Source organism: Cotesia typhae, unplaced genomic scaffold (assembly GCF_013202065.1).
Source record: "Cotesia typhae breed Kobodo isofemale line unplaced genomic scaffold, CoteBio_Ctyphae contig_43, whole genome shotgun sequence".
In the NCBI taxonomy this organism is placed as follows: domain Eukaryota; kingdom Metazoa; phylum Arthropoda; class Insecta; order Hymenoptera; family Braconidae; genus Cotesia; species Cotesia typhae.
In genome coordinates this window covers 1,459,326-1,485,820 of record NW_027423752.1, presented here as the reverse complement: position 1 = coordinate 1,485,820, position 26,495 = coordinate 1,459,326, and the positions used below count along the sequence as shown (strand labels likewise).

The 26,495-nt window shown below is 28.3% G+C and overlaps 3 protein-coding genes across 8 annotated transcripts in view; 2 read left to right on the top strand and 1 right to left on the bottom strand.

Moving 5' to 3' along the window:
• The window catches only part of LOC141528471 (uncharacterized), an 80,649-nt gene that overhangs the window by 18,778 nt on the left and 35,376 nt on the right, over window positions 1-26,495 (top strand). The window lies entirely within an intron of this gene.
• LOC141528473 (uncharacterized) lies at window positions 11,329-16,417 on the top strand. 5 transcript variants are annotated; one of them, XM_074244542.1, is made up of 8 exons: window positions 11,329-11,742; window positions 13,431-13,531; window positions 14,232-14,416; window positions 14,490-14,656; window positions 14,759-14,902; window positions 15,153-15,250; window positions 15,355-15,435; window positions 15,502-16,417. In XM_074244542.1, exons 6-8 carry the CDS (start codon window positions 15,170-15,172, stop codon window positions 15,859-15,861), a joined length of 522 nt encoding a protein of 173 aa, XP_074100643.1. In that variant the 5' UTR covers window positions 11,329-11,742; window positions 13,431-13,531; window positions 14,232-14,416; window positions 14,490-14,656; window positions 14,759-14,902; window positions 15,153-15,169; the 3' UTR covers window positions 15,862-16,417. The 5 variants fall into 5 exon arrangements, with proteins under 5 accessions (XP_074100643.1, XP_074100642.1, XP_074100646.1 ...); XM_074244541.1 differs by lacking the exon at window positions 11,329-11,742 and adding an exon at window positions 12,254-12,278; XM_074244545.1 differs by lacking the exon at window positions 11,329-11,742 and adding an exon at window positions 12,374-12,771 and having other exon boundaries at window positions 15,133-15,250.
• Window positions 16,555-26,495, bottom strand: part of Cdase (neutral ceramidase) — a 71,259-nt gene continuing 61,318 nt past the window's right edge. For both annotated transcript variants that reach the window (XM_074244520.1, XM_074244521.1), the window contains exons 10-15: window positions 26,118-26,348; window positions 25,071-25,166; window positions 23,964-24,134; window positions 19,111-19,223; window positions 17,719-17,887; window positions 16,555-17,439 (exon numbers count right to left, since the gene is read on the bottom strand). In XM_074244520.1, coding sequence (XP_074100621.1) covers window positions 17,416-17,439; window positions 17,719-17,887; window positions 19,111-19,223; window positions 23,964-24,134; window positions 25,071-25,166; window positions 26,118-26,348 — 804 coding nt within the window. In that variant the 3' untranslated portion in view covers window positions 16,555-17,415. The remainder of the gene's footprint in view (window positions 17,440-17,718; window positions 17,888-19,110; window positions 19,224-23,963; window positions 24,135-25,070; window positions 25,167-26,117; window positions 26,349-26,495) is intronic.

Sequence of the window (26,495 nt, the reverse complement as noted above, 5' to 3'; positions counted from 1 at the left end):
TGGTTGCAAAATATTTTACTTTTTATGAAATTCGTAAAATCTATCGACTAGGACTTAAAAAAATTTGACATACACAATGACGCACACCAAGTACGTTCCAAAATTATATCTTTAATTTTTAAATTTACAAAAAAATGTTTTTTAATTTCCGAAAATTATATACAATGCGTTTCATTAATTCTTTACGGTCGGAAATTTTACAGAAAATGGAAACATCAAATTTTGGAAATCTACGAGTAAGGAAATCAATAAATGAAAAATATGGAAAAATAAGATTTCAGAAATAATAAAAAAAATGATGTGTCTTATTGAGGATACTTTTCAATATCGATTAGTTAAAAAATAGCAATGAAAAAATGTAGTAATCAAAATAATTAGAATTATTTTAAAAAAGATAAGCGTAAAATTATAAAATCAAAAAAAAAAAAGATTTCCTTGAAATTAGATGCTTTAGAATATAAACAACTAAAATGACTGATATTTAAAAAACAAAAGAAAAGTATAAATTCAGACAAGTCGAAAAAAAGACAATTATAAATTTAGAAACATAAAAAAATAGACAATCATTAACATTCGTAAACGTAAAATATGGAAATCTGTAAATACGGATAAATATAAATTCTGATAATTTATAAGAAAGACAATTGTAAATGTAGTCATCATACGAATTGAGCGCGAAGGAATTTAAAATACACAATATAACATAGAGGAGATATATTTTCCTGTGACCGCTGCTCCAGGAAGTTGTGCAATTATTTGCGACGTTGTGTCCTGGATTTTTTAAAAATATAAAGATTTGTCTCCCGATACTGGTATTAAATACTTTCGGGGACCGATAACTTCCATCAGTTCTTGTGACCGATGCTCCAGGAAGCTGTGAAATCTTTTGGGATATATTGTTCTATAACTTTCAAATATTCATACGTTTTTTTTATTATGTTGAGTTCAGATTAACCGGCACCAGCGCTCCGGGGTGCTATCGCCATCTCATTTTAATTCGCAACAAAAATGAAATAGCGACACTGAAAAAACAATATCTTTATTATTAAGATATTGATAGAGTTGAGGTCTTTTAAGAAGACCTTATTTCTATTAAAGAATTTCTGTTAACAATAAATACATGTAGTCATTACTATAAGAGTGACTAAATTCTAGAGTATTTCATTTAAATATATCGCATGCTTGAGTAATTTATTCTATTTAATTAAATATCTTCTTATATTAAATAAAAATTGTACTTATTTTTTTAATTTGAGTAGTAGTTTATTCAAATCGAATGTTTCTTTATAATCAAACTATGAAAATTTCCCACAAATATCGATATCTTAATAGTTAAGATACCAATACTTATTATAACCGTACGCCACTTGCGCTAAGCGGAGAATACTTGAATTAATTAACGCTAAAAGGAAGCTTTCTTATTAAGGGGGATAGCCACTGTGACGCTGGAAAAAATAGGCAATTTTCGGGAATTTTTTTTACTAGGATAATAAAGGAATTTGGGGATCGGGTTTTTTTTGTTTTATAAAGTATATGTTGAGGATAATTCTCCTAAATTTTTATTCAAAAATATTTTGTTATCACAAAGTTATAAACATTTTTGTAGAGCACCAAAAAAATTTCCCCCTCCATTGCCGGTACTGTAACTCAAAAACGGATTATCTGAAACAAAAAAACCAAACGGCATTTTAATCTATAGGAATGTCGCTATCGTCGCACGTAGGGGATTTTGAAAATTTTGATTTGAGAAAAAATGGCGCCATATTGAAAATTTTTTCGTCTTTTTCCTCATTTTTTGGACTCAAACAGCCTTAAAAAATCTTAAAAATTAAAATTTTCAAAATCCCCTACGTGCGACGATAGCCACTAAGTAGACGAATACGGGGAAACAAAAAAATTGAGAATCGGTTCATATTTACGAAAATTACAGTACCGGAAAGTTTGAAAAAAGTCGTTTTGAGAAAAACGCGAGTAAAGTTTTAAGAAGATTCTCGCAACTTTAAAATCTAGTCTTTCACAAAATATTCATACTCACATCAAACTATCAAGTCCTGGGCCATATGAGGGTTCTTCCTCCTTATCTTTAGTATTGACCTTGACTTTTTTATTTTTTTACTGGCCGTTTCCATGCGGCTTTCAGCAGTTTTAACCCGAGTAGCGTGTCGCGCTCAGCGCAGTATGAGTAGAGTGTTGGTCCTACTTTAACATCGAGATTCTCTAATATCTTCAGAGTTGCTAGAGCCCCATCATTGAATGTTATTGTTGAAATATATAAAGCTATTTCAACAATAAGGGAATAAGAAGAATTTGTTTTTGGGGCGAGCTGCCACACTAATGCATTGAAGCTTTCATTATTATTTTGTGTAAACCCACCGACACATCGTTCCAATAACTCTGGATTCGATAGATCTTCATAAATCGGTATTAAAGCTTCCGCAATATCTGCAGGAAGTGGTGGTTTTTCAACTAATGAGTCCAAAGTATTTGTTGCCACAGCTTTTTGAAATTGACACCACGAATTTGCACCTTCAGGACAAAGAAAATGCTGCGGATCTTCGGGTGATGAAAACTTGTGATAAAATGTTTGCCAAATAGCATTATACATCTCATCAACATCATTAGAATGACGTCTGATTGCTAAACCATAATACTTTGTAAATTCATTAATTGCTTTGTCCGTTAATCGACCTTTCCCACCTAAACTTTTCTGTGTATTTTCTTCTTTTCCTGTTTTTGTCTTCTTGTTAGTTCGTTGCTTCTTCAAAGCCCTTAGTCGACTGCCCATTCGTTTTTGCACGTGATTAATACATTCCTTTTTTTTATCTTCACCATGTCCCCATACGGTTTAGCATCACAAATATTTTTATACGTTTTAGTGTCACCATCACCTATATAGTTTACATACTTAACGTTATGTAATAACTCTGATCGCATAAACATCTCTTTTATTCCATCTACCTCCATTTGTCCAGAAGAATTTTCATGGTTTATTGGACAGTCTAGAGCATGGTCTTGCATAAATTGATCGTATTCAGCTGTTCCTTTTTTGAGCTCATTAGCGCACACATCTTACAATAACTGGATTTCATACTTACATCTACGATTTTGCCAGTGAAGTAACCAATTAGAGAAGATATACCAAATGAAGATTTAAACCCTCTTTTCTTCCAACTACCGTCACCGGAGACAGAAATTCCAGGAATGTCATTGGATTTTAAATGCTTGCAGGTTTCTTGGATTTCTTCTTTAGCAGCTTTTTTCAACACTAAATCACAACAGTTTCTAGCTGCATTTCTGATTTGTGTGACCAGACGATCGTAAAAGCTATGGAACATTGGTCGTGGTAAATCCATGAAAGCACAAAATCTTTCAGCTCCAGATAACCCAATACCAATTATCCGCATTGCAAAGATGAAACGGCGATTAATTTCATACGCATTCTTGATGAGTGGACATGAATTTATCAAAACTGGATCACATTTTTGCAATTCACAACTAGTTTAAAACCTAATCCTCGAATACTTGTCTCAGTAAAGTTTACATCACCACCACACTTTTTACACGATACACAGCCACTTAGTAAATTAAATATCGAAAAAAATTTATAATTTTGTAGCTAATACTCGAATCAATTGTACAATCAGATTTTTGTGATAATTTCCTCTTGGAAGCACTATCACGTCGTTGAGAGCCAGTATTTTTTCAGTTTCATATCTGTTGAGCGGTCGATTAAATTTTTCCTGTCGTTTGGCAGTTTTCTTTCGTTTTTAATAACTTTACTTTGTTTACGATCCATTATTTAACAAATTTTTTTGTTAAATAAACAAAAAAAAAAAGATCAGAAGATTTAAAAAAATAAGTAAGTAAACAATAACGAGTACACTAAGAAACTCAATAAATTAAAGAACGAGTGTGTATTCATACAAAACAACTAAACTATGAGGTACAGTATCTCAACAATAAGAAAAAATATACGTTAAAAGTCAAATAATTGTAACGGTTGACAATCGTGAGGGAAAACAATCGCCAACCCGTACGAATCAAAGACGGAGCGAGCAGGCGACGTTTTCGTCGAAGCGCCGCGCGTAAAACGGTCAATCGACGCGCTCTTATAAAAATGACTATAACTCGAAAACTATTCGGAATTTTTCTATAAAATTTGAAATACATAATTTTGAATATATAAACTTCAGTTTAATGAAAAAAAAAAAAAAATTTTTTTTCCGAAATTTTACAGTGGCTATCCCCCTTAACAAGAAGACCGCGCGAATTGGCGTCTTTTATTATCGATAGTGATTGTTTGTTTGTTTAAATTTATAAAAATATCATGGATGATTTGCTAGACTCATGGGGATTAACTGATCTGCAAGAAATATTTCCTGGTAAGTAATAATAACTTTTATTTGTTGATTTCATTAGTACGGTGTTAATTATTCTATCTAACCTGCATGCTGTAACCAACAATCCGAACAAAAACAGTTTCACTGTTAAAAATTGCGCCAAGTCCACGTTCATAAAACTCATCTCAATAACATCTGCACTTTGCAAAAAAAATAAGACTCGTTACAATAATTTTCATTCTATACAAAAAAATACCAAGAAACCGTCATAATGTTGAAAAAATTGAAAAAAATTTGTTGAAAATTTAAAAATTAAGACAAATTTTTTTTATCGTACTTGGCGTGCGTCATTGAGTACCCCAAATTTTTTCAGGATATATGAACATCCTTTTAATGTTTCAACATTTATAAGTAAGTCAACCTATAAAATGCATAAATGTAATTAATGAAATATTATTTTATGATACGTTTAACAAAAGTTAGGTAAAATCAACATGGCATACGTATTTTATTTGAAATTTTTAAATTCTCCGCACATCGTTTATGATTTCAATAAAACGCCCTCTCCTGTTCGGTTATGCAATTTGCTTACAAGTGAATACGCCTGCATACGTTGACTCTGTCATGGAATCATTGCGAAAATTGAGTTGATTAAAAAATAAAACGTATGGCCGACTAAATTGAGAAAATGCGGTGTGATTGCCAATCAAAATGTGTTGATTACAATTAAACGAAGCATGATCAAGTTTCTTCATGAAAGCTTAATGACGGAACTGAAAAAAATTGAATTAAAAAATTTTGTGTTGTTTCAGATATCTTCACCAGATTGTGTTGTTTCAGATATCTTCACCAGACTACCATATTGACAGTTATTTTCACTAAAAATCTGAAAAAAATTTTCGAAACGGATTTTTTCACTGAAACTGATATTAATCCAGTAAGCAGTGTTTTTAATTCGTTGAGTATACTTCAATGATGTGAATCTATAAACATAACAATGTATGAAATCATATATTATATAATTACACATATTTACATTACATAAATTCAAGCGAAATCGTTTTTTCTCGGGTTGAAATTCGTTCGAAAAAATTTGGGGTACTCAATGACGCGCGCCAAGTACGATAAAAAAATTTTTTCTTAATTTTTAAATTTTCAACAAATTTTTTTCAATTTTTTCAACATTATGACGGTTTCTTGGTATTTTTTTGTATTTAACTTTTTTTTGTGTAGAATGAAAATTATTGTAACGAGTCTTATTTTTTTTGCAAAGTGCAGATGTTATTGAGATGAGTTTTATGAACGTGGACTTGGCGCAATTTTTAACAGTGAAACTGTTTTTGTTCGGATTTCATATCTTTTTGTTAAGTGTAATTTTTTGCTCGCCTCTTAATACATTCTTAATTTTAAAATTGAACTTTTCCCGCGCAAAATTAGAAATATGTAAATAAATTAATTAATGCAGGTAAAGCTATTATCATATAAAAGGTTATTTGTTCGTTAATTTTGAAAATCAAATTCTCACAAAAAAATTAAAATTCTGTTTCTCTCATAGTAGCTAGTAGCATTAAAAAACTTGACGTGACTGACCCGTGTAAACTCTTCGGTTTCAATCAATTAACTAGCTTATCAATGGGGATTTTAAATTTTTTATGTATATATAGTTAAAGTTTAACATTTTTTTGAATTAAAAAAGTTGTTAATCTAGATTTAATGCTCTACTACACATTAATTTAACAATAACAATAATTATTTTGGTAATGAGATAAACAATGATAATGATACTTTTAACATCAATTTATCATTACCGATATAATAAATTTCATTTTTATAATGATTATTATTGTTATTGTTACAATGACATTATTGTTAATAAAGGGGACAATGCATCATACGCATAATTGTAATACCTATGTCCTAAAAATTACAATTATTTGAAATCCGCTCGATTGAATGACAATGCCACCTACAGGCAACGAATACAAAGTCGTAGAATGTGTACACTATCCAATGAGAATTGCCTAAATCTTGAACTGCTGGCCTGAAGGAAGAAAGTAAAACTCGAACAATCTTTAGCCTGTTGTGTATTTAGTCTAGTTAATAAATGAAATTCAATAGAAAGAATAGGTTTGAAAACCATCCACATATGAAGTTGTTTGATAGTTTGTTCTAGAAATTTTGTATTTATAAAGTATTTTAACATTCTTAATTTCAAAATTAAATTTTTCCCGCGCAAAATTGAAAATTCATAAATGAATAAATTAATGCAGGCAAAGCTATTCTAATATGATAGGTTGTTTATTCGTTAATTTTGATAATCAAATCCTAATAAAAAAATTGAAATTCTGTTTCTCTCATAGTAGCTAGTAGCATTAAAAAACTTAACGTGACTGATCCGCGTAAACTCCGCGGTTAAAAGCGATTAACTATCTTATTAATAGGGATTTTACATTTTTATTTATATACAGTAAAAATTTTAACATTTTTTTAATTAAAAAAGTTGTTGATTTGGATTTAATACTCTAATACACATTAATTTAATAATAACAATAATTCATTCCGTAATAATAATGATAATGATATTTTTAACCTCAATTTGGTATTACCGATATAATTAATTTCAGTCTCATAATTTTTATTATTAGTGTTATTGTTATTATGACACTGTTGTAAGTAAATGACACAATACACCATGCGCATAATTGTAAGACTTTTCACCTAAAGATTACAATTATTTGAAATCCACTTGATTGGATAACAATGCAACCTATCGGCAACGACCACAAAATCATAGAATGGTACACTATCCAATGGGAATAACCTCTGATTATGATTGTTCATGTACAAAAACCTTTGTTCCAACTTCAAATTGTTTATTTCTTGTTTAATTAACATTTTTAATAAGCTGAATATTTGTATTCTAAATATTTGCACTGCGCATGCGTCAACTTTACGTTTAGACTTTCAGCGCGGACTTTTGAAAATTATATTGACCAGCACAGTGATTAGAGTAAGTGTATTTTTCTTGTAATTTCAATTATAGAGGTCACAGGACAAAAGGGCAACGTGTAGTTTTTAATAATTTTATAATAAGTTTTATTTTAATAAAGTATTGAAATTTTTGTTAATTGTTATGGGTTTTTTTTTTTTTAATAGTTCGTAGTATTCATGAAAATAGAATTGATGAAAATAAAAAAAAAAAATGTACATGCATTGATTAACAATTCTCTCGATATTTTAAAAACATTTAGAATGAAATGAATATTTATTAGTTATTTATTTATTTACTTAATGACATTGATATTGGCTGACGTCTAACAATTTTTTTTTAGTAGATTTCATAGAAATCTAACTATTGTATTTGTCATCATGTCGGAACTTTCGAAAAATTTTGCTACCTCCGTACTCAGCTCGACGAGCTGAATCAGAAAATATATACAGTTCAAAAGTTTATATATGTATGTATATTTGTATATATATATATATATATATATATATATATATATATATATATATATATATATATATATATATGGGATATAACGCGGGCTTGTCGGCACGATGACGTCTACAATTTTTAACCGATCGTTATAAAACTTTACATATTCATTGATTGGCTCAAAACAAAGGTCAAGTTCGAATATGAGCTTAATCGGATGAGTATTTTCGAAATTATTATTATTTATTATTATTATTATTAGTATCTACATTCAATTTCAGATCTATAGTGTTTTCATGAAATCTACTTCCATTTCGCCTGCCGAATGGCCATTTTTAATTATTTGAATTAATTAAATAGTAATTCCTAAAAAATTACACTCGTAAATTTTTTAATTTTTTACACATGAGATGTGCTTGTCACTATAATTTTCAAAAGACCGCGCTAAAAGTCTATATACGTAAAGTTGACGCATGCGCAGTGCAAATATTTAGAATGCATACATAAAGCTAATTAAAAATGTTAATTAAACAACAAATAAAAAATGTGAAGTAGGAACAAATGTTAAATATACATGAACAATCAAAAATAGAGGCTTGATGACCCAAATTGCTACCAAAATATTAAGAAATGCGACAGGGGGGGCTAACTTAAAGGTACATTATTAATAAATTCTTTTTAAAATAAATAAATGGAGAACGATCAAATGTTGAGAGTGAATAATAAAGAACAAACGAAAAACTGAAAACGTGATAGAAAAAAAAATCAAAAATTAAAAGAAAAAAATTTGGGGTTTAATAATAATAATAATAATAATTATTATTATTATTATTATTACTTAATTTATTCTGTAGTATGTGTACGACTTATTCGTACATGTGCCATTCTACAAGCATGTATTACGTATGAAATTTGAATTTCCCGGGATTTGTAACACTCCGTATGTATACGGTGGTGTTTGTGAGCGGAGTCGTATCGTTTGCTTGCTGTACCTTAGTCACATCGTTAGTTTATTATATAGAATTATTTGCAATACTTTCTCGTAGAGATCTCAAAGTAAATAAATAAAAGGATAACTACAAGCAATTTACCTTAGTTTATTAACATGTGTGTGAGCACCTTTAAGATTGGATTTATTTTTCTACGGTACTAACAAATCTCGCGTTGGCTGCATTTTTTACCGCAAACTATCCCCTTGAAGCTACAGTTTATGTAGATATAATTCCAGTGCATTCTGGCGGCCGTAAATGTAAGCTGTGATTTACTTTTTTTAACTGTAGTTTCGTATCTATAGCCCTGTTGAAAAACTCCAATAAGATCCCATCAAAAGCGACAAAAACCACTTAGAAACCAATAAAATTTATGGGTTTCTAAGTGGCTTTTGTCGCTTTTGATGGGATCCTATTGGAAATTTTAAACAGGGAGGAGGATTACTACACATTTTTATTTTATCTAGTCTGTGGCATGTCACTTTTTACATAAAAAAAAAGTCAGGATCGAAATTCGTGAGCGCGCTATAGTATGTGCTGATAAAATTTAATAATTTCAAGTAAATAAATTGTGATAAGTGAAATAAATAAATTAATACGGTAAAATAAATAATGAACAACTGTTATAATAAAAAATTAGTGGAAAAAAAGTACCGTAGAATTAAATAAAATTTCGCAACCTCAAAAAACCGTTCTGCTTACAGTAACAGTCGGTAGTCTGGCGCTCCGTTTACAACGGGATTTTTGAACGGACCTTGGCGCCAGATTCTACCGAATCTGTGAATTTTAGCTCTGACTTTTAATTTATTTTTTTATTTATTTATAAACTCCCTCAGAAATTTTACAAGGGAATTTACAAATAGTGCAAAGTTTTATGCTAAATTAATAACGACAATAATCTCTGAAAAATAAATATTGATTGATAAAACCTTTACAGTGATGATTAACAAAAACAATAAAACTGTAATTTCTAATTCTCCTATGCTTTTTTAAATAACCACTATTTTTGTAAATTGCATTACTTCGTTAAAATTCAAATTATTTTAATTACTGATAATTGAACGTAATGTCAGCGCAATAAAACAAGTACAGACAATTAATTTAACCAGATAAATCTGAAGACACTAGAAGTAGTTGATTACTCTCAAGATGTAAATATACCTCCATGTTCTATGTTCCATGTTCCATGTTTTATATGCACCTATAAGCAATGATTGCGATGTTGAACGAACATCAACGTACTTCTCTTTTCTCTTATTCACATTAATGATGAGAGTGAAACCGTGCGAATGTGAAAAGTAGCGATCGACATTAGTTTCGTAAGGTCTTCCCTTCAATCGCGTGATTACTCAGTAATCCTGGTCTTCCCAAGCGTAAGAAATTAATTGACATTATACAATATAATAAATTATTATTTAAATTAACAATATAATGTTTAAAAAAATTCTAAGTATCCTTTTATATAAAATTAATAAATCAATATGAAGTTTTAATGGTATCAGGCTTATTGATCCCTGGACAAAATATTCCCAACAAAATATCGTTGGACAAAATATCCCCAAAAAAAAATATCCCCGATAAGTTATCCTTCGGATTCGTTATAATTTTCGAAAATTAAAAAAAAAAATTCAAGGGCACAGCATGGTTAAAAGCATATGTGTTTGTCTAATATCGAATAAACACACACAAAAACCATGTTAAAAGGGCGCAACACGATTACAATATGGTTTTATTAATAAATTCTGTCTGTTTGGTATCAATTGTCGAGGATATTTTGTCACGGGGATATTTCGTCCGGGGATATTTTATCCAGGGATATTTTGTCGGGGATATTGTTGCAAACATGTTAAAAAATTTTCTTACAACAGATAGGCATTTAATTTCAATTTTAAGTACTTGCTGAATGAATTTTAAAATTTCCCATTTAATTAACTTAACGCGTAAATTATATTTTTATTTTTCATTCATCTACTCGGAAAGAAAATTGAAGAAATTTTTACAATTTCACTATCGAAATTTTTATTCAATTAAATAGTAACGGTGGCCTATACTCATTTAGTAATTTTTACGATCTACTATTGTAAATTTTATCCAAATAACAAAGCTAGAAAGAAACTTAAAAAGTCGAATAATACAGAGCAAATTATACAATATGTGTTAGTAAACTTTACAATTCAACTATTGTAAAAATTGACACCCGATTTTTTTTAAGAGAAATTTTAGGGAGGGAGAGAGATAGGACTTAATTTGGTTACATACAGCCATACAAAGCTATCGGAAAATTTTTTTACTCGGCAAAAAAAAATAGGAATTTTTCCTATTTTGCATAGAAAAAATTCCTATATTGACATAGGAATTTTTCCAATGGTAACATGGGATTTTTTTTTTATTAACATGATAGAAATATCCATAAAATTTATGTAACTTAATTTAATAATTACAAATTTACATGACAATATCTCATTCGAGCAATTTCAGATAATTTAAAAGTACTCTCTAAACATGAATCAGTGAAATTTTCACTAATTACGTCAGTGAAGCTGTATTCACTGCACAATCAGTGAATTTCACTAAAAAGTTAGTGAATATTCACCAATAAGTTTAGCAACATAATTTTTACCAGCAAATTAGTGATTTTTACTAATGAACTAGCGATATTTTCATTATTTCTATAAGTGGAGCTCAAACTCACTTCTGAATTTGTGAATTTCACAATTTTACTACTGTCTTAAATAGAACCAGCGATTTTTTGCTGATATAACCAGTGAACGAAAAATGCACTGGTTGAGTCAGTGAAAATTGTACATAAGTGCATGTGCTTAAACAAGAGTTTAAAGTGAAAATTTTGGAATATTTACGGTTGTAATGTGTAAATTTTGTGATGATGGTATAATTTAGTGATTAATAAGTGACAGCATTGTGGAATGATTGCTTCAGTGATTTACAACATTTTTGGACTGAACATGATATACAGGTAATTATATACTTTTTTGATAAATTGTTTCGGTCTAACTAATTCAACTATACGTGTAATCATATAACTAATTCTCACATTTTTTTTTTTCATCATTTGTTAAAATTAAAAACGTCACTAAACTGATTAATGGTTTTACTTTTATTCACTTTTATGGAAGTCAAATATACTCTCTTACAATGTACTGGTGAAATTTCGCCTATTCAACAAGTGAACAGAATATCTAAGCATATGCGCATGAGTTTGTATACCAATTAAATCAGTGAAATTCACTGATTCAAACCGTGCACATATTTACGCGCATGCGTTTAGATATTCTGTTCACTGATTCATTTTAAGAGCGTACTATTGATAATGAAATTTATTTAGTAGCACCAAGCACCTAATGTTTCGCGTTAAAAATTACTCCAGGGTTTTATATAAGAGTATTATTAACTAAAAAGTTTTTTCAAATTATTAAATAAATTGTTTGTGTCCATTTTTTTGGAGTAAAATTAATTACAATTTAATCGCACCGAATATTTCTGTTAGATTCTGTAAGTACACTCTAATTTAATTAATTTTTGAGGTTAAATTTTGTCGAAATATAATTTAGATTCTAAACTTGAGTCATGCTTTAATGCATGGATTGTATGCTTAGTGCAACATTTAATTCAACGCTGACGATAAAAACTTCTTTTATTATTTTTTTTATTATTTTTTCAAATTAAAAATTTCACTGAACTGATTTAAAGTTTCGGATTTATTCACTGTTTGACAAGTAGAATATGAACCCCAGCGACGCCATCTAGCCACGCATGATACTATACTGCTCTTTCTTTCAACATATTATCTCACTATAGTATTTATAAAATAATTTATTTAGTAATACGGAGAACGTTGTGTTTCGTGCAGAGTGTAGCTCAAGGATTTCATATCAGAGTATAATAAACTACTTGAGTTTACAACAATTATTAATTACGTCAGTCGTAATTATTAAAAGAAAACTTAATTAAAATTCTATTGCACCAAACATTCGTATCGGATTCTGTAAGTAAATTCTAATGTAATAAATTTTTGAGGTTATGTTTTATCGAAAGTCTTATTTTGACTTTTACATTGAGTCATTCCTAAATCTATGAATTGTATGTTTTTTAATGAAATTTTTACTGAATTAATTATTGGTTATATTTTTATCCACTTTTTCGGAAGTCAAATGTACTCTCTTAAAATAAACACGCAGATTCTAGCTGATTCAACCAGTGGATGAAAAATTCGCTGTTTAAATCAGTGAAATGAATATTCAAGCACATGCGCGTGAGTAAACGCACGAATCGAATCAGTGAAATCCATTTTGCTTCGATATTTTGTTCACTGATTCATTTTAAGAGCGTACTATTGATAATGCAATTTATTTAGTAGCACCAAGAACCTAATGTTTCGCGTTAAAAATTACTCCTGGGTTGTATATAAGAGTATTATTAACTAACAAAGTATTTTACAATTTACAAATAAATTATTTGTGTCCATTTTTTGGAGTAAAATCAATTACAATTTTTTTTTGTTCGAATCGATTGTTATTTAAGAGAAAAAATAAAGTTTAATAAGAATAATATTGCCAAAAATGTATCAAATTCTGACATTGCAGAATATTTTCTTTTCTTATCTTCAACTATTTTAATTTGATCATTTTTTTTTTTTTACTTCAGAATAATCGAGATGGAGGAGTTTAAGAACTTGTCAGTTGAGGAGCTAGTGGTTAAGTTGGGTGAAATTGTTCATGATTGTGACACTCTTGAAAAATTGAGGCGTAAGTGACTTGTTTAATCATTTATTTTTTGAATATTTTATTTGCCATGGAACGGTTGAATTGTTTTATCTGTCATCGATTAGTAAGTGGGGAATTGAGCGGATTAAAAAATCATTTTATAAACGTTCATGGGCTTACTGTAAGTCAGGGGTCGGCGATCAGGGATTCAAATGTGATCAAGGTGGGTGTTGTCGAAGATTTTTGAACTTTTCATCTTTGAGACGCCATATTAAAAAAATTCATTTGCATAATCAACTAAATCATAACGACGATGACGAAATGAATGTAGATAATAACGACAATGAAAATGACAACAGAAATGATAATAATATTGATAATAATGATCATTTTCATCCTAATAATGATGGTGAAAATAATAATAATAATAATCGGATGTTTGACATGCATTATCACATTGTTCGAATGATTGGTCGATTCCAGTGTAAGCCGTCTATGACAACTTCAACATTGACAGATATCATAGGTGAATGTGAGGAATTGTTAGTCAACACGTTTAAACTAATGAAAATAATTTGCAGTAGAAAAATAAATCAAATAATCTCTAAGAAAATACTACACAAATCAAAATTCGGTTATTTTGACGTGTCGTTATAAATTTTTTTCCGTGAATTTACTAATTGAAAATTATATTATAAGATTTACGTTTATGAACTATGTGATCAATAAATTATATTTTTAGGAACCTTACTATGACAAAAACTCAAAGACCGGATTTTTGGAGTATCGTTTGTATACGATGCGAAGCAATTTAAGCCCTTCGAAAAAATGTATTCTAAGGCAGCTTTGAAACGACAAGAAAAAAAAACGTCTTCCTCGTCATCTCAATTCGTTTCTGGATTTATAGAAACAGAAATAAAACAAAAAGTTGGTTGTTAATTAGTAAAAACTTAATTGATTTGTTGTAATCTTTTTATTATTTATTTTGATATTATTTTAGATCTCTGTAATGAATAATTGTAATCCAACTGATCAGAATAAGGAAAAATTGTCACGCTTCTTGAAGATACAAGAGACTTTAGGCGACAGTGGATTGAGCAGTCAGGTCCAACAATTTCGGAAATTTTTAGTCATTATCCACGTTTTCTAGATTATGATGGAGAAATGGTAAGGTCTTTCAGAAAAATTTTTAATTTCCTTTTTTACCTTTATTACCTTTTTTTTATTTCTTACTAAAAACCGAAATTTTATGATTGTATTAAATTACAGATTGAACAAGAATTTGACTCTCTGTATCCTAAGTCAGCAGACAACTTTCTGGAAAAGTTTTCTACGTTCTATGCTCCCGGATTTATCATTACGTTAAACAATGCAAACCAGCTTTGTATACCGAATCGGCTATTATTTCAGATGGTTAGTAAACATTTTACGTATGTACTTGATAAAATTAACTAGTTGCTAAGTTGTTGCTTTAATTAATATCATGTTTAATATATTTTATTTCCTATGTCATACTTCTACTGATGTTGTCCGTGCTGATATAACGTGAAATATCTGTATATATATATATATATATATATATATATATATATATATATATATATATATATATATATATATATATATATATATATATGCTCTAGAAAATTATATATTGCTCTAGAAAATTTGAGGGCTCTGATGATATTGTCAACCTTACTGCCTGTATCAAATTCAATAATTACCAAAAAAGGTAAAGGGAAAGAAAAAGGAAAAAAAAGGGTACGTGTAGACTTAAATTGAAAATTTAATACCTAAGTAATTGTTCTTATTTTTATGATTTTGATCTAAATAATTGATTTTTTATTTTATTTTTTATTTTATAGAAACGTGATGAAAATGATGATGATTCTGAGCCTCTGAAAACCAATGCATTTCCTAACAGAGATTTGTTGAAAATAGTTGCCGTAAGTTGGATTTAATAAATTATAATTATTATATTCATTAAACCTAATTTTTTATCTTAAACACAGGATGGAACAAATTTAATTAATTATGTAAAAGAGGTAAAAAAACGCCAAGTGACCAACATCCAACCGTATTTAATTTTAGTTAAAGGACAAGATACTGAAACTTTCTTTATCGAAGGCGACAATTGGCTTATGAATGTTAAACAAAACAGTACACCGATTGCAGCTTTCAACTTGCTGTACAAACTTTTTTATGTTTTAAATCTGAAGTACCCAGATAATTTGCAAAATTTTTATAACTTCATTGATTGTTATATTTTTGCAATGAAAGATGTGCAACCAAGATCCAGTGTATCAGCGTTACATGTCGTTTTTAACCATACTCCATTAAATGATACTGCGGATGATTCATCCTCTGATTAGTTTGGAAAAAGTTAAAGGCACTATGTTCACTGTTTAAAAAAATATTTTAGTATGCCATCGTTTTTATTTTACAGTTATAATTATAGCTTAATTTATATTCACGTTTTTATTATCAATTACTTTTGGTATATTCATAAAAAAAGTATAATTTTAATAATTATAAGTCATTTGAAAAATTTATTATTCGATAAGTTTTATAAAACGATTCAAGTAAAAATTTCAGGTACTTTAAAAAATGTTCCAGTGCAGCGCACTTTATAAAAAAAAGTTATTATTATTATGTTGTAATTACCAAATATTAAATGTGCATTATTAGTTGTAATGATTATAATTATAATTCATATTGAAGCTTTAAATTATCAGTTGCTAAGTTTAAAAAAATTGATTCAAGTCAGTATGTTAAGGGTGTTGAGAATGGCTCAGTCAAATGTATTTTATAATCAAAATTTAGTTTATAATCATTTTATGCCAATTATGCAATAATTGGCATAAAAAAAATAAAAAAAGTATGTTTTAATTTTAAAGTATTTTGTATGTATTTAATATATATACATAATTTAATATATAATGATTTCATTTTCATGACAAGTTATTGTTATTATTCTTGTATTATTACTCATGGTTCTTATAATTATAAATTACCTCAGTAATCAATCACTTGATTAGTCTCAGAGTGAATAATGATATTCGATAAATTCAGTGGATTTTTATATTCACTAATTACATCAGTGGATTTTTATGTTCACCAATCAAATTAGTGGATTTTCATTTTTATTTTATAATTCAGTGGATTTTTATGTCCACCAATCAAATTAGTGGATTTTTATTTTCATTTTTTAATTCAGTGGATTTTATGTCCATCAATCAAATTAGTGGATTTTCATTTTTATTTATTAATTCAGTGGATTCTCATATTTAATGATCGAATTAGTGGATTCTCATTTGCATTTATTACTTCAGTGGATTCTCATCTTCAATGATCAAATCAGTGGATTCTCATTTTTATCTATTAATTCAGTGAATTCTCATATTAACTAATCAAATCAGTGGATTTTAATATTCACATATTCATACAGTGAATAGTCACTAATTCTGCGTGGTACGATTCGCACTTTTACAAATAGTGAATATTCACTTACAATTAGTGAAAAACCACTAATTCATGTTTAGAGAGTAAAACAATGATATACAGTCGGTTTGTGATAAAAAAATTCGAGAAAATTTTTTTCAAATTTTGCTTGAAATTCCTATGTTAACATTGGAAAAATAGGAAAAATCCCTATGATTTTTCCGTCGTCTATGAGTGGTTAAAACTAAAACACATGATTTGAACTTCTAGTATTTATTAATCTATAATAAATTAATCTAAAACAGACAAATTTTCTTAAGATATAACACTGTACTGTACTAATAAATTAAATTATTATACATAATTAATTAATTTTACAAACTTATCGTATATTCTCTTCATGAGTATTGGATTTCATACTATACATATACATATTATTAGATATAACATTAGAATAGGAGAACTGAGAAAGCCGAATAATTACTTTACGCACTCCCTTGTGATTTAACCTAGACAAATAATTAATCATTAATTAGGTGTAATATATGCGAGGAAAATAATAAATAGTAAATTTAAGGCGAAACAGATGCCACAAATGAAATAGTGCTGAGTTTCCAAAATTTTCTTATTTATTTTACACCAAATGTAAATTTACTGACTATGAAAATTTTTTGTAAATTAGTGTTTGTCCTAAAATTCATGTATAAAAAAAAACAAATAATACTTTTCTCAAATGACATCGCTTTAGCCTTACTTTAATAAAGAAAGAAAAAAGGAAAGATACTTACTTCGAATAAATTCGAGAAACCCTCATAAGGATATCTGCCACCAAATATATATTGGTACGATCCATAATGTCCGATTCGATATTTTCCAGGTTTCGTGTCAGATGGTATTTCCCACGTGATTTCAACTTGACTTGTTCCTAATACTACTGACGTCCTAACCCAGTACAATCTTCAATAAAAAAAAATTAAATTTCATTAAACGATGAGTTATTCATTTCAATTTATATTGAGGACGTTCATGGATGAGACTTGAAAGTAGATAATAATTTATGTTCTTAAGTTTTGACAAGTTTAATCGTACACATATCTTCTCTCAAAAATTTAAAACCCTTTATCGATCATTTCGAAAAGTTTTCTCTATAATTAAAAAAATACGGAAAATTTGATCTTCGGCGTACACAGTAAAAAATTTTGCGTCAATGCGTCAAAAAATTTTGTGTTAAAAATTTTTATGTTAGATATTTAACACTTTTTTGTGTTAATTTAACACAAAGAATGTTAAATTTACACATGAAAGTGTTAAATGTTCAACACAAAATTTTTTGACGCAATGACGCAAAATTTTTTACTGCGTATGTATTTGATAAAATGAGTTATTTTAATTAATTTTAGTAACATTGGAATTGTCTTGACCTTAATTTATACCTTCCCAATGTTTCATATGCTTTTTAGTAATAGCCCGAGTCGAAATTTCAATCGAAGATTTAACGTATTGAACGTTCAAATCGTAGGTTGAGCGTATTAGACGTTGAAAACGTAGGATCAATTTATTGAACGTTTAAATCGTAATTTGAACGTAATGGACTTTAAAAACGTATGTTCAACGTACCCAACGTATTATAAATGTGAAGAGAATCAATAATGGGTGAAAATAGTGATATTAAAACTACTCAAATAACTACCCAAGAGGGACAAATTTTTTTTGTTAATGCTTTGATAAATTTGAGTTGACAATTATAAATTTCTAACTTATTGGTAAATAAAATCTCCCAAAAAGTCAACATATTTATTTTTGTGACGCTTGGGTACATATTTTTAATTTTTTTTAGCGAGAACTTAATTTTTTTTTTTTTTTTTTTTTTTTTTTTTTTTTGTAAAAATCCAGTGGTACAAAATTTTATAAAATTGTACAAAAAGTTACCATTTTATATACAGATTTATGAGGCTATTTTTGGTATAATTTCTTTATAAGTCTTTATACATTAATAATTTTTTTTAAATATAAATCTGTTTAAAATGTGTTTCCAAAAAATAAAAAAAAATATATATTAATCATTATAAGATTATTGATAAGTTATAAAGTTTTTTTTAAGACCTCAATAAATTTCATAAAAAGTTATTACTCTTGCGTAGCGCATGAACGTCCTTAAAATCATAAGAAATAAAAATTACTTCGTTTCCCAATCAGCATCCGTCGCAACTTCAATCCAAGTATTGTTCTCCAGTCTCTCAACGGTCAAAAAAGTGCGACCAGTCATTAAATTGTTCCTTGGATGTCCTGAAACCTAAAAGTTTTTTTTATTGTTAAAAAGTCGGTCATTTATTTTTAATATTTTAATGAAATTTAAAAAATCGATTACTTTAAGAAATTTTTTAAGGACTAACATGTGACTATATCATTATATCTAAGGAGATTATGATATTGTAACTTATTACATAAAAAAGAATATTTTAGTAGATAGTAGGGTGGGTCAAAAAAATCGAATAATTTATTTTTGACTTTATACTCTGAAAAATAGGTTCGTAGACACCTAAAAAGAATTCTCTCCAAGTATAAGCTCTTAATTATAACGGGAAGGTCCTCCGCTTTGCGGGTTTCTATTTTTTTCGAATAATCAGATAAAAAAATTTATATCTCGCTTCCAACTGCTTGGAAAAATATTCCGTGGCATAGATTTTGTGAGAAATTGAATGCTTTACAAAAAAGGTCTCTTATGACTTTTTCAAAAACTCAACCGATTAAAAGATATTCATAGTTGAAGTTTGGCTATTTTAAGGAAAATATTCGTTTTTATTATGAATTTTATAAGTCGATGAAAAAAATTATTTCGGATTGCGGAACTCATGATTTTGTAGGAAATTTACTGCTCTACAAAAATGGTCTCTTATGATTTTTGATTAAGTGAAGCCGTTACGAGATATTCATCGTCAAACATTAACGAATATCAATATTTCCAGTTTTTGATCAATAATTCGATAAATTTTAATTTAAACTATGAGTTTCAGGAAAATTTACATAAATTTGAGTTTCGATCGATAAAGAAATGTTATAAACAATTTTTTTAATATTGTTTTCAGTCTTGAGCTTGTTTGATTGCATTAAAACAAGAAATTAGAGCATTTTTTTCGACATATAGCCAATGATTAGTTTAATTTAAAGTGAATGACATATTTCTTTGTCAAATTTAATATGAAAAGTATTGAATCAAGTGAGAAACAACCAGTATTTAACTTTTTTATAGATAAATTTTTTATTGAATTATCAATTGCAATATAATTGTCTATATTTTTAACATAACAGTACGCTATTACTATAAATAATTTCTTTTATTACAATTTGGGAATGTTTTTGATGTTCTTTGACAACTTGCAATAAGTACTGGAATTGTTCTTCATTTTTGTCAAGCATTGATTATATTCACTGACTAATGCAACAGCTCGCTCTGCTGAATCATTGACAACTTTTAGTTGTTGAAAGTATTCTTTATTTTCGAGATAACTCTCATTAGTAGGCCATAATTCAACATCGACATCAAGAAAGTCATACGGTAGATCGAAGATTTTGAAAAGATTTAATGACTTTTAGACACAAAGTCACTCAGAGTTCTCTGCGCCAATGAATTCAAATCTTTTTAGCAATTACAAATCTTTTAGCTTTAGAATCTGTACCTTAACGAGTATTAACAGCTTCAACAATACGTTTTTTTACTTCTAATGGAACGCCATCGTCAAACAGTGATAAAATGGCAAGTTCATCGCTCAAATACCATAAGTGCGAAATCATTTTTTCACACGTAGCTGAAGAAATCAAAGGATTGATATGTTTGTACTCCAATAAATTTTTCATAAACTGCAAGTCATGATAAGCAGCAGTTGTTGCAGAAGTTGATGAAAACCAAGCTTTTAAATACAATGTGACTATAAAAATACAGAAATGACGAAGACCATGCAATTCTTTCTGAGAGAGTTTGAATTCATCTCTGAATAGATACATTTTCAAACTATAAATGGCCTTAGCCATCCATCTAGCATGATGAACAGCACCAGGACGTTTGAAAGAAATCTTTTCTTGAGGCATTTCTCCAAGGAAAATCAATGATAATTCCAATAATTCTTTATCTAACTTATTATAACATTTCTTTATCGATCGAAACTCAAATTTATGTAAATTTTCCTGAAACTCATAGTTTAAATTAAAATTTATCGAATTATTGATCAAAAACTGGAAATATTGATATTCGTTAATGTTTGACGATGAATATCTCGTAACGGCTTCACTTAATCAAAAAATCATAAGAGACCATTTTTGTAGAGCAGTAAATTTCCTACAAAATCATGAGTTCCGCAATCCGAAATAATTTTTTTCATCGACTTATAAAATTCATAATAAAAACGAATATTTTCCTTAAAATAGCCAAACTTCAACTATGAATATCTTTTAATCGGTTGAGTTTTTGAAAAAGTCATAAGAGACCTTTTTGTAAAGCATTCAATTTCTCACAAAATCTATGCCACGGAATATTTTTCCAAGCAGTTGGAAGCGAGATATAAATTTTTTTATCTGATTATTCGAAAAAATAGAAACCCGCAAAGCGGAGGACCTTCCCGTTATAATTAAGAGCTTATACTTGGAGAGAATTCTTTTTAGGTGTCTACGAACCTATTTTTCAGAGTATAAAGTCAAAAATAAATTATTCGATTTTTTTGACCCACCCTAGTAGATAGTGAACTTTGAGATAAATCCAATAACTATGTAGTATTATATGAATCCTCCAAGGATAAAATGACGATAATCCGAGTTTATGGGGTCGCGGTAGGTACTTTCCAGCATGTCTAATGGACTGCATCAATTCTAGATTTTTTATCTATTTTTTTCTTCGTTTTTTTTTTTTTGCACTTAACAAAAAATTTCATGTAATTGTAGGACGTAGTCTTCTTAAGATCTAGGTCGAGGATTATTTTATCGACACACAGAACATTCAATTTTCTTAAATGTTTTATAAAACAAATTTTCACAAGTTCTATAAAAGCCTAAACAGTTTTGTTCATTTCATGTTTTGGTGGATTCAAACATATGAGTTGTTCAATTTATTAACACAATTTAGATTAAGGTACTTGTCGGGGTTAAGGCATACCGCCAGAAAATTCTAAATTTTTGTATACTTATTAAAGATATGATGATACAACTACCCTAAAAATTTGAAGTCGATTGACCATCTATAACCCGAGATGAATTTAATTAAAAATTGGATATTTAACATTGATTGCATACTAGGGTGTTCTAAAATGTAACTTCGATGATGGACCTCTCAAAATTGGAATTTTGGGTTCCGCTTTTAATAGGAGTTGTGTTTGGGAATTTCCTGACATATTTTGAACGTAAAGAATTTATTTGATACTCAGAAAATTTTATAACAAGAACTTTGAGCATTTCCGCTGAAATTTCAAAATTTGGCCGGAAGTATCCAAAAAAAGCTTCATGATTAATCGTACAAATTACAAAATCATATCAGTTTAAAGTATTTTTTCAAAATTTAAATTTACAAGCAATATATATTTATTATTTTTTACTTTCAGAAGCAAAAGATAATGATAATGGAGACGGCACCGAATTATTGCCTAGCTAAATTGATATTTTAGTTTCTTCTTTAATCAAATGTATATTCTCTTCAAATAAAATGAGCAGAAGAGTCATTATTTTTACTAGTGTTATAACATTCCTTTTTTTTTTTTTTTTTTTTTTTTAAGGCTAATAATTAATTATGATTAAAAAAATGATACGCCCTTTTGGCTTTAGAATTTTTTTGTCTTAAAACCAAAAGGACGTGGACAAAAAAAAATTTTTTATTCACTTTTAGTGATCTAAATGTTATAAATATTTTTAGGTTGGTTGGAGTGAAAAAATTTTTTTATTTATCCTTTTGGATCTGCAGAGCCAAAAGGGCATAGATGTTGAGATGCGCCCTTTTGGCATAAATAAGTCGATTTGTTTTTATTGCCATATGTAGCCTAATATGGCCATATATTAGCCAATCTAGGCATTTGTATATTTCCGCTAAAATTTCAAATTTTGGCCGGAAGTGCCCAACTAAATCTTCTGTTAAAAATTCTATGAAAATTAAATAAATCGTTTCACCCCAAAATATCTTAGGAAATGCCAAAACACAGCTCTTGTTAAAAGCGGAACTCAAAATTCTAATTTTAAAAGGTTCTTCACGGAAATTGAATTTTGGCACACCCTTATGTACATATATAGCCATATCAAAAAAAGTTTCCTCAAATGACGATGACAAAAATTTAATTTTTAAAAAACAGCTTTTAAAAGTAAACGTGAAAGCTAGTAACGAATAAATTCTCAAATTGGTGCCCAGCGAAGCGAGCAAGATTGATAGTCTCGTTTGTAATTCAAGCAAATGTATATACATTTATATATTGTTATTAAATTTATATGAACTGAGATAGTAAATTTTAATAATCATAATCATATTTGGTAATATCTATAAAAGTAATTCACCAGAGTGCGTTTAAATGTATACTTTATACAGATATGATACACAGTAATGTGTAACATTATTATCACGCGTTGAATGAAATTGCTCGGAAAACGATTGTGCAACTAAATTATATGCAACTAAATTTATGTGTATTACAGTATTATTCTTATGCAATTCTCCAATTATTTGATCATTTGTTCCTAGTTTTTTTTTTTTTTCTAGTCTCACTATTGTTTAATAATATTTAATTATTGGGAAGTAGTTGAGCACACAAGATTATTGTTAGCATTTTGATTTTTCAAGTATTGAAAGGAATTTATATATGAAACTGTTGAGAGTTTTTTAATTTATTTAACTGTTGAATGTTAATTTAACTTTGGAATTTCTCATATTGCGGCGACAATTAGTTGCAGTATCGATTTTCAAACATTTATTGCCAATTATCTCAATCTCAAGTCCGTAACTAAACGAATTCGACCACCGGAATGACGATTAAATTGAATAAAACAGAAAGATAAAAAATATACTTACAAAAATGGCAGACACAGTTTCACCGGGATTAACTATTTTATCCGGCTGTTTGATACAATCGCCGTAGTGTTTTCTCCATTTTGCTGTATCATACACCACTGGAGTTTGCAGGGTTATAAGATTTTCCGAGGTGAGATCTCTCGGAAATGGACCAGGATCTACTTTTTTTTTCTTTGAAAATGAAAATGAAAACAAATTTAATACTTTTTCAATTTTTAAGATTTCATTGTAATTAAAATAATTTCATGACATTGAATTTAGCTGTCACTTCACAATTTTTTCAAGATTTTTTAATAAATAAATTATAGCAAAAAAATAATTATTAAAAAAATAGACTTGTAGAAATTTTGATAAATTAAAAATGCAATTTTTTTTAAATAATTTTTTAGAACAAATTTTTTTGTTAAAGAAAATTAAAAAATTGTCAAGTGACAGCTAACTTTAATGTCATAATAATTTCAACTGCATTATGAAAAAATGAAATTTTCTAATTCTAGAAAATGTTTCAAAAAAATTGAAATAAATCAATGAAATTTTAATAATTAATTTTTAAAAAATCAGTTAGAAGTTTAGTGTTATGAAAGAAATTTTAGGAACATTTATAATATTTAACAATTTGCATGATTTATGAATCTTATTTGGGTCAGAAAAAAACGCTTTTAATGATGTTACTCATTTTACGTATAATAACTAGGTTCTAATATTGAATTTATATTTATTATCTAGTCGGACATGATAATTTTATTTCTATTCCACATTCTACCGCTTCTAATCTTTAATTAAATTAAAAAAAGCTTGAAAATAGATCGTACTTTAAAAAACCAAACACGTTTGAATAGACAACGTGAATTTCATTGCGATAAAATGAATTTTTTTCTACTTTTTTTGTTTGGCTTGCTATTAAATCGTATTTTTCATTTTAAAAATATTATTTATTATAAATAGTGTATAAAATTTACTATAAATAAAAAGCTCATAAAAACACTCTTCTATTAAAATGCAACGTTGTGGAAAAATTCCAAGTTAATCCATCAACTAGTTCTAGAGTTTTGACTATACAAATATATGAAAGCTGAATTTTCATTTATAAAGAAGATGAATACTCACATGGACAGCAGCGGTAATGAGTTTTTTGTATTGTTGTAAATAAACAGTCAAAGTATGAGGTCCGAAAATTGTTGAAGCTCCTTCATATCTTTGTATCTTTATGTTAAGTAATAAAACAAAATTAATTTAAGATATAACTTAAACACGGAGAAAATTAAATGATCGGGTTTATTATTCTAAATTTAAAACTCCAATCATCTAGGATGATTTTGTGAGTAGTTTATTTTATGATAGAAATAAAGTTTACGGAAAAAAAAAATTTTTTTCCATTTTTGAAAATTTGACAATTTTTTTTTAAATAAATAAAAAAAATATAAATAAAAATCAGCCCACTTTGGGATTAGCGGGGATAGTTGTCAAATTAATTGAAGTTTTTTTTTGAGAAAAAAAAAAAAGAAAACAGCAAACTTTGGAAAAATGACGATTTTACTAAAAAAAAACCGATTATTTTATATAATTGATTATGTTAAATTTTTTTCGTGTATTTTTTCAAAAAGTTCATTCAAAAACAAAAATTTTTTATAAAAAAGGTACCCAAAAGTCAATTTCTCAAAAAGTTATGGCTATTTGAAATTAAAAAAGTCATTTTTTTTTTTAATTCATATCTTTTTTGAAGTTGGACAAAAAAATTGGAAAAAATTCTCAAAATTGTTTTTCAAAAGGTACACGGTAAGAACAAGATTACACTGGATATCATCCTAGATTATGCTGAGTAAAAAAAATTTCAGATAGTAGCTAGTATAATCCAGATTATAATGAGTATAATCCAGACATCATTCAGTATAATCTAGATTACAATGAGTATAATCCAGATGTCACTGAGTATAATCTGGATTTTTTTAGCTACTATCTGAAATTTTTTTTTCACCACAGATATCACTGAGTATAATCTGGGATGATATTCAGTGTCATCTTGTTCTTTCTGTGTAGAAAAGGATCAAAAAGTTTCAGAAAAATCTAAAGGGGTCGGGTTCAAAAGTGGTCACTATATTTGTAAATGTAAATTTTTTTTTGTTTTACTCTAGTACGTAATAAAAAAAAAAATACCTCATATTCTTCGGGAGTTGCGACGTAATCGCTGTAAGTATTACAAAGTCCAGCGATGACAACAGTTGGCTGCGCCTTAGTGATCTCTTCTACGGTAGATGCTATAGTTTCTCTCATTCTCCTGCCGGACATGGTAGTAAACTCGCCTGGAACACCAGCTATTACCAAGTCGCCTATCATCGCCAGGTGAGTGGAAACAGTCTGTGGCTGCCACTGATACGGTAATCGCATCTATCCAATATTCAAGATCGATGTGAGGATGCAATTAAAATGAAAATGATAAATAACGTGAAAAGGGAACATCGTAACGAGAAGAGGAGTGCCGATTGCTAGTGTAGAGTATGAGATATGGGATATAATATATCATGTGTTGATATG